At 46.2% G+C, this 14,164-nt stretch overlaps 1 protein-coding gene across 2 annotated transcripts in view; it reads right to left on the bottom strand.

The window, feature by feature from the left end:
• Positions 1 to 14,164, bottom strand: part of mapk8ip1b (mitogen-activated protein kinase 8 interacting protein 1b) — a 35,804-nt gene that overhangs the window by 7,026 nt on the left and 14,614 nt on the right. For both annotated transcript variants that reach the window (XM_053513909.1, XM_053513908.1), the window contains exons 3-9: positions 13,190 to 13,426; positions 9,792 to 9,873; positions 8,041 to 8,889; positions 7,699 to 7,774; positions 6,100 to 6,278; positions 1,191 to 1,294; positions 923 to 1,039 (exon numbers count right to left, since the gene is read on the bottom strand). In XM_053513909.1, the coding sequence (XP_053369884.1) occupies positions 923 to 1,039; positions 1,191 to 1,294; positions 6,100 to 6,278; positions 7,699 to 7,774; positions 8,041 to 8,889; positions 9,792 to 9,873; positions 13,190 to 13,417 (1,635 nt within the window). In that variant the 5' untranslated portion in view covers positions 13,418 to 13,426. The remainder of the gene's footprint in view (positions 1 to 922; positions 1,040 to 1,190; positions 1,295 to 6,099; positions 6,279 to 7,698; positions 7,775 to 8,040; positions 8,890 to 9,791; positions 9,874 to 13,189; positions 13,427 to 14,164) is intronic.

The raw sequence follows: 14,164 nt of genomic DNA, 5'->3' as shown, positions 1-14,164 counted from the left end.
GTGTAACGTGCATCAGAAGGTGAAGGCAGGTAAAGTCTCTGTCTTTCCATTTTGAAGCAAGTATTTGAATAATGCTATTTCTGCAGACTTCTGTGCACTACCTGTAAAACACCACTAGGGGGCCACAGAGTAACACTGTGATCAGTGCATTAGTGTATCAGGGGATTATATAGAGGAATAAAGGGAGTGTTTACTCTCAGGACTGTCTTCTGTTATTCTGTACAATCTAAAGTCCCACTTTGACTTAACACTTTGATATTTATCACTTTTAATGAATTTCTATCAGAAGTTTATGAGTTTACAGGATCTCAGGTGATTGTGTTAATTAGTCTGTTGGTTATTCATGCGCTCGCTGATTTAATGAAAGGGAAGATTAATGTTTATTGAACAACAGTCTGATGTTTATTAGACTCTGTGCTCTTTATTCCTCACACACGACCTGCTTTTAATGGTTACTGGTCTCACTGTCAAAGGGGGCGGAGCCTCATAACAAGCTGAGAATAAACTCAACCGCCATCTTAAACATGAATATAAATCAAATTGGCATCGGTGGATAAAAAAAACTATAAAAAGTGGACAGCCTTCTTTCCTTAATAAATAAAATGATCATTTAGAACTTGCATTTTGTATTTATTCAGGGTTATCTTAGTGTAACATTAAAATTAGTTTAATGATCTGAATCATTTAAGTGTGACAAATATGGGAAGGGGGCAAATATTTTTAAAGATTTCTCAAACTGTGGTGAGCCGCATTCGAGTGAAGCTTTCACTTCAATAACCAGTTCAACAAAGTGTACAGGTGTCTCTGAATCAAATGTGCAGTGTGCGCAGTGTGTGCGCAGTGTGTGTGCGTGTGTGCAGTGTGTGTGTGCGCAGTGTGTGTGCATGTGTGCAGTGTGTGCGCAGTGTGTGTGTGTGTTTACTCTGTCGTATACTCCGTACTCGTCCTGCACTACAAGTTTCACTCCTTTCATGTTGATTTCCAACACACAGGACGAAGGTGGATTATAATGCAGAGTCAGCCTTCTGTTGTTTGCAACCTGCATAATACACACACACACACACACACACACACACACTTAAATATATATATATATATATATATATATATATACATACACGTATATAATAAATAGTAAATGTCTGTGACAGAAGGGGGCGCTCATGGCTCATGGTGACCCCGGTCCAGACCTTCTGCATGGCTGCACAGAGGACCTCGTTCCCTTTGTGGTAGGGCACCTGGACAGAGCCGAGGAATTTCAGGGTAAACGTCTCCATCCAGTCTGCGCTGCTCACTGTACACAGAGCGACAAGAACAACGAGAGCTGTAACGACTGCAGAACATCCACACAAACACTCCTGCATGGACTCAATCTCTACATCAATCAATCATCTGGAAAACATCTGCATCTCCAAATGCCTCTGATGTGACCACAGACACAGATGTCACTGCTCAGGGACGTGTGTTCTGGTTAAAGTAATTAGACAGGTTGTAGCACTGCCACATAAGGGTCAATGTTATATAGTAAAAGTAAGTCGGCTCAAGGATAATGAAGCTGCAGCACTTTATTAATTGAGCCGGTAAAGGTTTGCTTGTGCCTATGTCTCTCGCGGGACTGCGTTGCTGGTCGGCCCAGGAAGACGATGACGCTCCTGGTCATGTGACTCGGATATAAAAGCCGGCCCAGGAAAAGCACTCGAGGAGAGAGTGTTATAGAGATTCAGCGCCCTGTTTATATGTTTACGGAGTTTACGGGGGGACAAACGAGGGCTGTTTCCTGCGGGTTTTCTCTACTATCAGGATTAACACAGACTGGACTGCTTCGCTTTGGTTCTCTCACTCTGACATCGTCCTCCCGGGTGTATTCCTCCCTTTCCGGTGAGACCAATTCAACTCTCTTACACACTCATACAATAACCTGGACTTTTTTTTCGTTTGTATATATTTTGTAAATATTATTTTCTTTTTCATGGTTGGTGCACCTTTTTGTTTCATTTTTTTTTTAATAATACAATTTTAAGTGGTTTAAGTAAACTCACTGCTCACTGGGTTTTGTGGCACACCGACACGGAGACAACGATCTCTAATGGTAGTGTAACATTAGGTAATCCTGTTTTATCCGAGCGTTACAAGGTGTGTTCTGTAATCACTTCTCACTTCAGGAAAAACTTAAACGCTTACAAAGTTCAGTTCCCTTTCAAAAGCTACACTCGATGCTGCGTGAAAACACTAAGGGAACATCTTTTTGTGTTGCCGGTTGTGAAGTATGTGTGTATCAAACACGGCAAATTTTGGCTTATATAACCTCGGTCAGGTGACACCATCTGATGAAGCGCACCTGCAGGTTATAAATAGGAGTGAACCAGAAACATTCCTTAGATCTTTTTGTCTTCAGGACTGCTTTGTTCTGTTTTGTGTGTGTGTGTGAACAAGCATAATTAAGAAAGTGTTTAACTCACCGATATGGCAGAGTTTTAGGCTAGATGCGTCCCTCCGTGTGATAAACCTCTTTTGGAGGGCGATCTCCACACTTTCTGCTCTCCTCGGGCTTCAGGGAGAGTGTGAGCATTGTGACCTCCCGATTAAAGTGCTTCGCGCGCGGCTCGCCTTCTTAAAAGAGAAGCCGCGAGCCGCGGCGCATTCCTGAAGATCACACGCAGATCTGGCAGATGTGCATGAGACGGAGTCTCCTCTCCTTTCTCTCGTGCTCTCGCCGGATCGAAAAAGAGACATCCTCTCTCGCGTCCGATTTGAAACCCAAAGCACCTAGAGTGCTCCTCTAGTGACGATAGAGCGTATGATGAGTTACTTGAAGTAGTAACGTGTGCGGTCAAGCGGCTGCATATTGACTGGCCACAGCAGCGAGCTTCTCCTAAAAACTCGAAAATAGACGACAGGTTTCTGCCGGGTGGCCAGGGGGTGGAGCCTCAACAACGCTCTCTCCCCTTCTTTAGCGACCGCCATGACGAGTTAACCCGTTTATGGAGCAAGCCATATTCATCCCGTGTTTTTTGCCATCGACTTCGATTTATTCGAATATCGTTGATGCAAAAGCGCAGGGTTATACGATGATGCCCCAGACAGAAGAGACGCTTGTGGGCTATCTTTCTCCTGGGACATCATCCTCCCTGAAAAAGCCAACATTCCTTCCAAACCATGTAGACTTTCATCTTCCCTGAGGGGAAAAGCTTTTTAGGCAGCAGGTCAAGCTGGTGCTGCACTACACACCATGGCGGTTTTGCAGGCTTACCAGGCTGACCTACTGAAAAACTTGAGCACTGGCGGGGCTCTTGATGATAGGGCGTTCTTGGAATTACGGCAAGCCACGGACTTGCCTCTTCGTGCAACAAAGCAGACGGACCGTGCTATTGGCCGTTCTATGGCTGCGATGGTTTCCGTGGAGAGGCACTTATGGCTGAATCTCACGGGCATCAAGGATAAGGATTGTGCATTCCTCCTTGATGCCCCTATCTCACCTTCCAGCCTGTTTGGCGACGCCACTTGGTTTCGGGAGGCGAAGCTATACGAACAAGCCTTCGGTAAATTTCTTCCCCGCCGTGCTCAAGAGTCGGGCCTGTGGCCACCCGGTCCCGACCGTGTCTGACTCTCGCAAGGCGTGAAGCACAGAAGGAGAGTGTTTTGAGCCGGGCACCCCCTAATAAAGACTGGGGTGCAGCACGCCGCGATCTGCAATCTGCCTCAAAGAAGTCGGACCGGCGTACTGTCTTCTTCACGAAGAAGAACTCCTGAGGCTCACTCTCTCAGGACCGTGGGGGCTAGCTCTGTCACCCGCACATATACAAAATGCATGAATGCAGTTCCTGGCTCCTTACTACTCCAGTGCATCCGTATTTTGTACGACATAGGCGACTGGCTGATTCTGGCTCAGTCTCAGAAGCTAGCGCTCCGACATAGGCATGTCGTCCTAGCTCATCTTGATTCTTTAGGATTGAGACTCAATGCCATAAAAGCGTTCTCTTTCCTGCTTAAAACACAACATATTTGGGTATCATGTAGGATTCGATTGCAATGCAGGCACAGCTGTCTCCTGCGCGTGTCGAATCCGTTTCCAACACCCTGAAGGAAACCAAGCTAAGCCAAAAAGTGACTGTTCATCACTTTCAGAGATTTTTAGGTCTTATGGCAGCTGCATCCACCTTTGGGCCTTCTGCACATGAGATCGTTTCAGTTGTGGCTAAAAGCAAAGGTATTTTGTGCTCGCGGCGCTTGAATAAGCTAGCGCACCAGGTTCTGCTCGGGGCACAGGGCGAGTTCCTGTCCCGCAGGGCGATGTACATTCTAGCTAAGAGCCAGGGGATTTACTCAAGGACCACTCCCCAGAGGCAAATACAGGTTAGCCAATATTTATATTTTTTCATATAAAACATTTATTTTTATATTTCTTATTTTTTTTATTGTCTCATGCAATTTGTAATTTGTAAACCATTAACCTATAAATTTATGTTCTAATACAATATTTGATAGCGATTATGTGTGTGGGGGGGGGCAATCCATGGCAGGGGGTCATTTTAGCGCATAACTCTGCTAGCATTAGTGCGCGAGACCGTGTGTGTTCACTCCGTTCCGCGCGAGACCGCATGTGTTTACTCCGTTCCGTGCTCAACCAAAGTTTTTTTGAAATAATCAAATGTCTCCGTGTCGTGCGACACAACGAATCGATTATAAAATTCATTGCCAACTATTTTAGTACTCGATTTTTATCGATTTGTTGTTGCAGCCCTACTTCGTACCCTTTCTATGTGGTTCAGACCCCGGTTTCTGACTTTGGGTCCCACTCTAGGTTTACATTTTGTCGTCGACGCTAACAACAGACGCCTCCCTCACGGGCTGGGGTGCGGTCTTAGATGGTCGTCCAGCCCAAGGGAGCTGGAGAGGCCATGTTCTCGCGTGGCAATTAATTGCCTCGAAATGATGGCTTTATTTTTGGGCCTGAAACACTTCCTTCAGCAGTTGAGAGGCTACCATGTCCAAGTGCGGGTGGACAACACTACGGTAGCCTCGTATATAATCGCCAGGGCGGACTGTGCTCGCGCTGCTTGAATAAACTAGCGCACCAGGTTCTGCTTTGGGCACATAACGAGTTCCTGTCCCTCAGGGCGATTTACATTCCAGGGCATATGAAGTGGGAAGCCTCACGCACTAGAAGAACTTATGCCCTCAAGGTGAGGGTATTTGAAAGTGGTGCATGGCGAAACATGTTGACCATGCACCCAGTTTTCCTTAAGGCCTTCCGGTCTCCGCCTTTACAGCTCTGGAGTAAGGAGTAAGTTTCACTTACTGTGTTCAGTACGCACTGTTCAGGTTTACGTCCACCGCACTAGCCAGTGGCGTAAGTCAGAGCAGCCTTTTTTATGCCAAACGCTGTCACATCGAGTGAGAGATGCTATTGCCCTAGCCTATAAGGCACGTGGTCACACTTCGCCTCTAGGAATCAGTGCTCATTCGACCAGGGGGATTGCCTCATCTATTGCGCTGGTGAGAGGTTTCCCCTTGCAGCAAGAGGGTTATGCGGCAGGTTGGTCCTCTCCGCACACATTTGTTAGATTCTATAGTTTGGATGTTCATGCTACTCCAGGCTTACAGGTCCTCGAGTCAGCCTCCCAGAGCTAGGTCTGAGACCTCCTTGGCTATTGTGCGCACACGCAACACAACCCTGGGGGTCCAGGCACTTGCAGTGCGGCGGAGTTGGTATTCTCGTTCCCATAGCGTTTTCACGCAGCATCGAGTGTAGCTTTTGAAAGGGAACATCTCGGGTTACTTTGCTGTAACCCTGTTCCCTGAAAAAGCGGGAACGAGATGCTGCGCTCCAATGCCGCACTGCTTGCGTGACTGGACGTCCTTTCAGACAAAATTGATCTGAGGAATGTTTCCGGTTCACTCCTATTTATAACCTGCAGGTGCACTTCATCAGATGACGTCACCTGACCGAGGTTATATAAGCCAAAATTTGGTGTGTTTGATACACATATGCTTCACAACCGGCAACAAAAAAAAAAGATGTTCATCTACATCCATAGTTCTATCCTGTAAAGCTGCTTTGTAATAATGTCTACAAATGAAATTTATTGTATTTCTTACCTGCTTTTTTCACCTGCTCCGGCTCCTTGCTCACTTCCACGGCGTAGTACGCAGGGAAAATCCCCCGGGCTCCGGTCCGCATGTTGTAGCCTTCGTACCAGAAATCATCAGCCTGAACCTCTATGAGTAAAGGATCGTCCACTTCCATCTCCAACTCGTCCTCATGACGGGGGATGAACCTACGAATACATCATCAGGATTTATCAGGTACAGTATTAGTGTTCATTTATAAACAATAAGTAAAACATGATTAATAAATGATTAATAGGTTAAATATAACACTAACTATAACTACAACATGATTCCGCTCATCAAACAATAACATAAACACTAGGTGTCTCCCGATACGATATCATGATACCTTGGTGCTTCTAGTTGTGATTCTGTAACTATCATGATTTTATAAATGTCCTGACTTGATCTTTTGTTTTTACAAACTTTAGCCAATATTGAGCTCCTACTACACATGCTGTTGTCCTGTGAACAGTTAAGAGTGACCACCTGCAGCATTATAGAGGAATGGCAACATGTGTCCACCACAAATGCAAATTTAGCAAAATTAAAAACTAAAAATGTATTACAAAAGAGAAAAACTTCCTTTGAGTCAGTGTGGAGACACATGAACACACAAACAAATCTTGATATGTAACTCAACTGATTTTTACACCCCAATCTTTACGGATTATTACATAACCTAAGAGTATTGTTAATAAAAGGAGGTGGCACGGCAGCTTAGTGGTAACCACTGTGGGTCCAGGATCATCACCCCTCCAGGTTCCTGGTTCAATTTCCACCTCGGAGTCTGTGTTCATGGAGTTTGCATGTTCTCCCTGTGCTTGGTAGGTGTTCTCCAGGTACTCCGGTTTCCACCCACAGCCCAAAAACCTGGAGGTTAGTCTAATTGGCGTTCCCAAATTGCCCATAATGTGCACATGAGCGTGCGTGTGCCCTGTAATGGATTGGTATCCAGGCCCCTGGCAACCCTGATCATCCAACTAGGACCGTGGAGCTCAATGGTGCCCACTGGTTTATTTATTCCCAGTTTGTACAACCATGGTAGGACCCCCAATCAACATTCCACTTTATACACACATTCACACACCATGGGCAATATGGGAACGCCAATTATTCTAATCTGCATGTCTTTAGACTGTTTGAGGAAACCAGAATACCCTGAGGAAACCCATAGAGCACAGGGAGAACATGCAAACTCCACAAACACAGAGCCTGAGGCGGGAATCAAATCAGGAAACTGGAGGTGCGAGGCCACAGTGCTAACCACTACACCACAAAGCAAGATAGATGATGAGTGACGATGAGTGAGTGAGTAATGTTGTACAAAGACGTCATAACGGGGGAACCTTCAGCCTGTACCTTATGACTTTCATATTATTCACCATCCTACACTCTCATTAAGAGAACGCTTTTGTAATTACATCCAATCTGTGGTGTTAGTGCCCTCTTCAAGACATTGTCTATAACTTTTTAGCAGAGATTTGGTTCGTGCCGTGGAGCCTGGAGCAGACCGAACACTGTGGATTTGGGGTAACACTACCATCCTGCTTTCTTTCCTCTACACGCGTGGTGCGAGACTCTCACCTGTACACGGCCCGATGACTCTGATCTCTCTCCTCTCCGTTAACAAGGCAGGAAAACAATCCAAACGACTCCGAACCTGGAGAAACAGACACAGATTTACTGGAGTTCTCAAACTGGAGGTGTTTCAATAAGGGCTAAGGGTCCAGGGTCCTGAGCCAAGAACCTGAACCTTAGTCTAAAAGTCTTGTTCATTAGCATGAGAACAGAAACACTAAGCTCAGACGGTGTAGAGCTGAATGTTAACATCAGAGCATTTATGAATATGAGTATGACTAAGTGTATGAACGCTATGGTTCACCCTTACGCCACACCAGCACCCCTTAACAGAACAGCAGGACTTACTGGAAGAGCGCGATCGGCCATTCATAAAGATGTTGAGGAACTTTCTAGAAAACGGAATATCTGCCTCAGGCGTGGAGTCTTCTGATAAACAAGCAGTCGCTTCCCGCTTGGCTCCGCCCATTCTTGCTCCTCTGGCACCATACACTCCAGGTACATCCACTTCCTCGTCCTCAAAGTTCTCTCCGTACGGTGACGAGACGCAGTTGTCGTACACCGTGGCCGTGTCGCTGTCATCGCTGTAGCTGTGAAAGCACTCCTTCAGGCTCACGAGTTCCAGCTGCGCGTCCTCGTCCACCACAAGCGTGTATTTAACTGAATCGTACGAGAGTCCATTCGACGAAATCCTAGTTTCCTCTTCGTCTTCCTCCTCCTCCTCTTCGTGTTCCTTGGCTCCTCTCCTCCTGACCTCTGCACGTCCTCGATTGTTTCTTCTTCTCCTGCTCCTGAGATCGAGTGATGCAGAGGCCGCCACGCAGGACGCATAAGACGGCGGAGGCTCCTCCTCTTCATCCTGCATAATCCCCGTGTTCGCTTTTCCATAAAAGGGGGGATGATAAGGAGGCGGGGCCTCACCGTCACCGATGACTGACATGCGGCCTGGTCTAACAGGAGTCAGGTAGATCTCCTCAGTGGCTTCTACACGAACATCCGCGTGATAGCGAACACGCTCACAGTGCCCTGACTGCCCACAAGCACTGGCTTTAGTGGGCGGGGCTACGGGTGGAGCAGGCTGTCTGGGAGGGGCTGGACGTTTGGTGGGCGTGTCAGTCGAAGTGCCGCAGTCTTTGGTCTCGGTTTTGATTTTGTCCTCGTCACTCAGACAGATGTGCTCACGAGCCGCCGCAACGCCTGAAACACACACACACACACACACACACACACGACAGATTTATCATTAAGACATCATGATGAACAAAGTTACAACAGGATCCTTTGAAGTTTTGATAAAAAATGTAACAACATGTATCCTAACATAAAAAATAATAAAGGATTTAACAAAAGAAAACAGAGACGTGCCTCGCCGAACCCAGCGGAAACCTGCCTGTGCGAATCCGTGTGTCAGTGTTTGCTTAACTTCCTCTCTTGTCCTTTTGTCTCGTGGACAATAAACCCAACAAATGACGAGCTGCTAGACTCGGGTGATGAATCAGCAGTGTGTGTGTTCACTAAACCCGTCTGCATGAGGACCGGTCACGCGATTGCTCGAGAGAAAACCCAGCCAGCAGGATCGCAGAGTTCTGTCCTGTTTTTCTCCAGTGATGAGAAGATGATGCGTGATTCCAGACAGAAGTATTCAACAGTTACACAGTAATGCCTGCTTTCAGCTGGAACATACTGACTCAAAGATCAGCTACTGTTGATCTTCTAGCATGAGGCTTATAGTTAGTGACCCAGAGCGAGGCTCTTTACAATGACGGGAGTCCCCCTGGATAAGAGCGTCTGCCAAATACCTAAATGTAAATGTAAATGTCCAGCCACAACGTCTAAAACGCCCCGTCTCTACTGACACACACACACACACACACAAACACACACACTCACAGTGAAACATGTTGGCTAATGGGTGTCAGTTTACTACAACACCGAGATCCACGGACTCACCACCATCTGCTCGCCGTGAACACGGCCCACTTAATCCACTTAACCTACTCATTACGCAACGGACACGAACAAACACAACCCGGCGCCGCACGTGAATCAGGATGATGAGGGACGGACAGGACAGGACAGGACAGGACAGGAGGACTTACCTGGTTTTTGCGGTGAGGTGGAGTGTGAGACTTTCTCCTGCCAGCTGTACTTCTTTCCAAATGAGTTGTTGTTTAACGTGTCCTGTGTGTCAGAGAGAGAGAGAGAGAGAGAGAGAGAGAGGGAGGGATCAGCAGTGGGAAAGAGAGCAAGCTCGCAATTCTGATCAGTGTGTGTGTGTGTGTGTGTGTGTGTGTGTGTGTGTGTGAAGTGATGCACCAGAGCTGAATAAGCATGACACTCCCACTACAATGAAAACTCATTCATTAGAGTTTGGTTATGTTTCGGTGCGCTCCTAATACACGGACTGTTCTCTATAAACTCTTTATAATATAATGGACACCCCCCCCCACACACACACACACACACACACTACTAACACCCCCCCCCCCCCCTCCCCCTGTCCCTGGTGCTCCTGAGAGTGCCGGCCAGGAAGCCTTTGTCTTGCCCGTGGGACGTGTAGAGCATTCATTAGGGTCTGGACTTGTTTCCTCTCTCTCTCTTTCTCTCTCTCTCTCTCTCACACACACACACACACACACACACACACACACACACACTTCCTTGCTTTCTTTACATTCCCCTCCCTATCCACACTAACAGAGAGCCGATTGTTGATCCCTGGCACCACATAATCAGACCGCTCTCTGCATTTCCCATCAGCCACCACTCCATAAAGCAGTTACCCAGCTACCCCGGGTACACTGATACCCTCGCATAGCAAAACCCCCTGAACACTCACATGGCTCACCACACACACTCACCACACTCACACACACTTATGCACAGCATCCACACTTACAGACTCTCACATTAAAGGTGCCCATATTTCACTATCGGTGCGTTCCAAATGGCCTGAGGTACCCTACGAAGTGCACTACACAAGATGTCCAGCCATGTTAAGTGTAATTCCAAACCGCAGGGAGCGAGAATGTTCAGTTCAAAGGGAACTGCAAAGGGTGTAGGGAACGAGTGAACATCAGGTCTTCACTTCATCAGAAAAGGGAATGAAAAATGTCCCATCAGTCACTGCATGAAAAGGAATGGAGCTCGATAAAGGACTGTATATTTAATTAACATCATTATTAAGGACGACATCATACTAATAGGACATCATAATTTACATTTTAATTGAATCGAAAAAATCTTAGTAGTGTATTATAGTATTTATAGGCTATTAATCTGTAAAAAAATTTCTGTACACCTTTAACAAATTATTATTATTATTATTATTATTAATTAATTAATTAATTAATTACAATTTATACACATTTCAATAGCACAAGTTTTATAATGGTATCAGTTTTTATTTTAATAAATATTTATTATTTAATTTCAGTAGTGTGACATTTCCACAGCGGCAGCGACAGGTATCCGAGGTGCTAATGTTACCATGGTAACGCAGGAAGGACGTGACGTCAGCGCTGGAGACTTGGCAGGGAGTTCCGAATTATGACGTTTTCTTAAGGGAGGTTCTCTTCACCCACACTCACTGCACACGGAGCAGGTTGTAGAAAACATCATCAACACCAGGGACGCCAGTGTCGTTACTGAGCCGTTTTATTCCTCTTACACCACAGCAATGCAATTCAATTCAATTTTATTTTATTTGTAGAGCGTCAATGTCGCCGAGTAGCTTTACACAATCAAAAGACATGATGGAAGTTTGTGTGAACTGCAGCTCGACACAGAGCTCTCAATCCTAAAGACTGACCTGATATTAACCCTGTAAATGTTTTTAACATTGCGTGTGTGTGTGTGTGTACGTCCCTAGTTTGACCTGACACACACTCACTGGTGTCCATGAGAGTGATAATGATGGTGCCACGTCTCCATGGCAACAGTATCCATGAGGTTGGGAGATGACTGATGATGGTGTGACAAGAGACAGTAATTCTTCTCCATAATCCCAGACTCCAAGTTTACACCTCTGACATCTACAGAGGAGAGCGGGGTCAGGGGGAAACCGCTATACAAACAGATGTCCTGTTCAGAATTATTGGCACCCTTCACGGAAATCAGCAACGTTTATATAGTAAAATAACCCCAGAGGTATTTTCATAGCACTAGAAGACGTTGATTAGGGTAGGAAATGATGTCACAGTTTTAAAGATAAAGCCAATAGTGCTGGAGATGCTTACAAACTGTGGAAATTTAGAAGTAGATAATAGATTGAAGTAATTTAAATATTTAAATCACAAGAAAACAAGATATAAAATCTGTGCTGGTCCAATGCAGAGGGATCGGATTCATCCACCCGGAGGTAAGATCTTGGCTGCTCTGGTGTACGGATGATTCTGTATATCGATTATGGAATAACTGAAAGTGCTGGACGTCTCCAGAAGACTTTGATCCCAGTCGGGTGATGAGACTCTCAGCCGCAGTAAAACATCTGAAGGTTTTAAAGAAGCCGTCCGTCTGTGAATGACGATCCTGGCCGAGGTGTCTCAGAGCTCATCACTGTGTGTGTGTGTGTGTGTGTGTGTGTGTGTGTGTGTGAACTGTACACACACTCATTCACCAACACCACTTACACACTACAGGAACTCGGCTGGGAGTTATGGCCACGCCCCCCCGTACAGTAACACATTTACACGTATAAAGGAGTTCCCGGGGGGCCGGTGTTTCAGACCTGATCACGGCTCCGGTGTACTGAGAGAACTCTCTACCATGACGTGTCCAAGCTCTAGTGAGACACTGGGATAAGTGTGTTAGTGTAGGAGGGGATTATATAGAGGAATAAAGGAGTGTGTCACAACTGTGTTCTCTTATTATGCTTAATCAAAAGTCCCGCTTTGACTTGAACGGACCTCATAAGTGAGGTCACCTTTGGGTCGTGTTGGTGATATAATTACTTGTATTTACTAAATGGACCTGTTTCATCGTTTAGTACACGATGGGTGACACGTGTAATTCCAGCAGCAAAATCCAGCCTGGACCTCACACACACACAGACACACACACACACACACACCTGTTTACACTGACTACCTGCTGAATCCTCGATGTCGTCTACATCACAAACACAAAACCCCCAAGTCTGTTCAGTACAAACACAACAACAACCAAACAACTGCTGCAAACAACAGACTCCATTGTGTGTGTGTGTGTGTGTGTAAGTGTGTGTGTGAGTGATGTCACTCTTCAGTCACAAGGAGTGCAATCTCCTCCATCGCCATCCTGAGCCGACTTTATAACTCATTTTTCACACACACACACACACACACACACACACTTATACATTCCACAGCGGTTAGAGATCATTGCAGTAACATCTCAATGGACACACACACTCATACACTTGCGCACACACACACACACACACACACACACTCACACACACACACACACACACACACACACACACACACTCACACACACACTCGGCCTGTTGCTGTACCTGTGTGCGGGGCGCCTGTGGGAACAGGTTGAGGGTGGTGGGCCGTTTGGGTCGGTACGTGTCCATGGTGTACGTGTCCTTGGAGCGTGTGGAGCTCGTGGCGTGTGTGTCACCACTGTGTGTTTTTCCTTCTGCTCCTCTGATCATCTCTAAGGGACGCGTCTCTGAGCAGACACTCCCCGCCGCGCCTGGCTCCGCCCTCCGAGCGGCGCTACTGGACGGCCGCATCACGTGACCCTGGAGCGTGTGGAGGAGGAGCTGGTTAGGCAGAGAGACTGGGGGAGTAATTATAGAACATAACACATTAGTGTGTGTGTGTGTGTGTGTGTGTGTGTGTGTGTGTGTGTGTGTGTGTGAATGACTGCTCATCGTGCTTTATACAGATTGTGTTACTTCTGTTTTTTATGATAACACACATATGTTTTGTCTGATTAACCTGATCTGAATAAACAATGGTGTGTGTGTGTGTGTGTGTGTGTGTGTGTGTGTGTGTGTGTGTGTGTGTGTGTGTGTCTCACATGCTATGCTACAGAAGATTTTCTCAGCAGCTGTATTTGGAAACCACACGTCTCTAAAGCTGCCTGCCGTACACACACACACACACACACACACACACACACACACACACACTTATGCCTCGTCCCTTTAAGAGATCCTGAGCCTGTTGCCAGGCAACAGACGAGATGGGGCAGAGTGATACTGCATGACCCCTATGCATGCATTCACACACACACACACACACACACACACACACACACACACACACCATATTATAGCTCTGCAAATACAAAAAGCCCACAATCAGCACTATTAGACAGAGATACGTGCAGTACTGTAGACTAATGCGGTGTAATGCGCTGATGTACTGAGGATACGGCGCCTGGCAAAAGTATTCACACCCCTTGAACATTTCCACATTTTGTTATGTTACAACAACAAACCTAAATGTATTTTCTTAGGACTTTATGTGACAGA

This window comes from Clarias gariepinus, chromosome 15, assembly GCF_024256425.1.
Source record: "Clarias gariepinus isolate MV-2021 ecotype Netherlands chromosome 15, CGAR_prim_01v2, whole genome shotgun sequence".
In the NCBI taxonomy this organism is placed as follows: domain Eukaryota; kingdom Metazoa; phylum Chordata; class Actinopteri; order Siluriformes; family Clariidae; genus Clarias; species Clarias gariepinus.
This window is presented reverse-complemented; position numbering and strand designations above follow the sequence as displayed.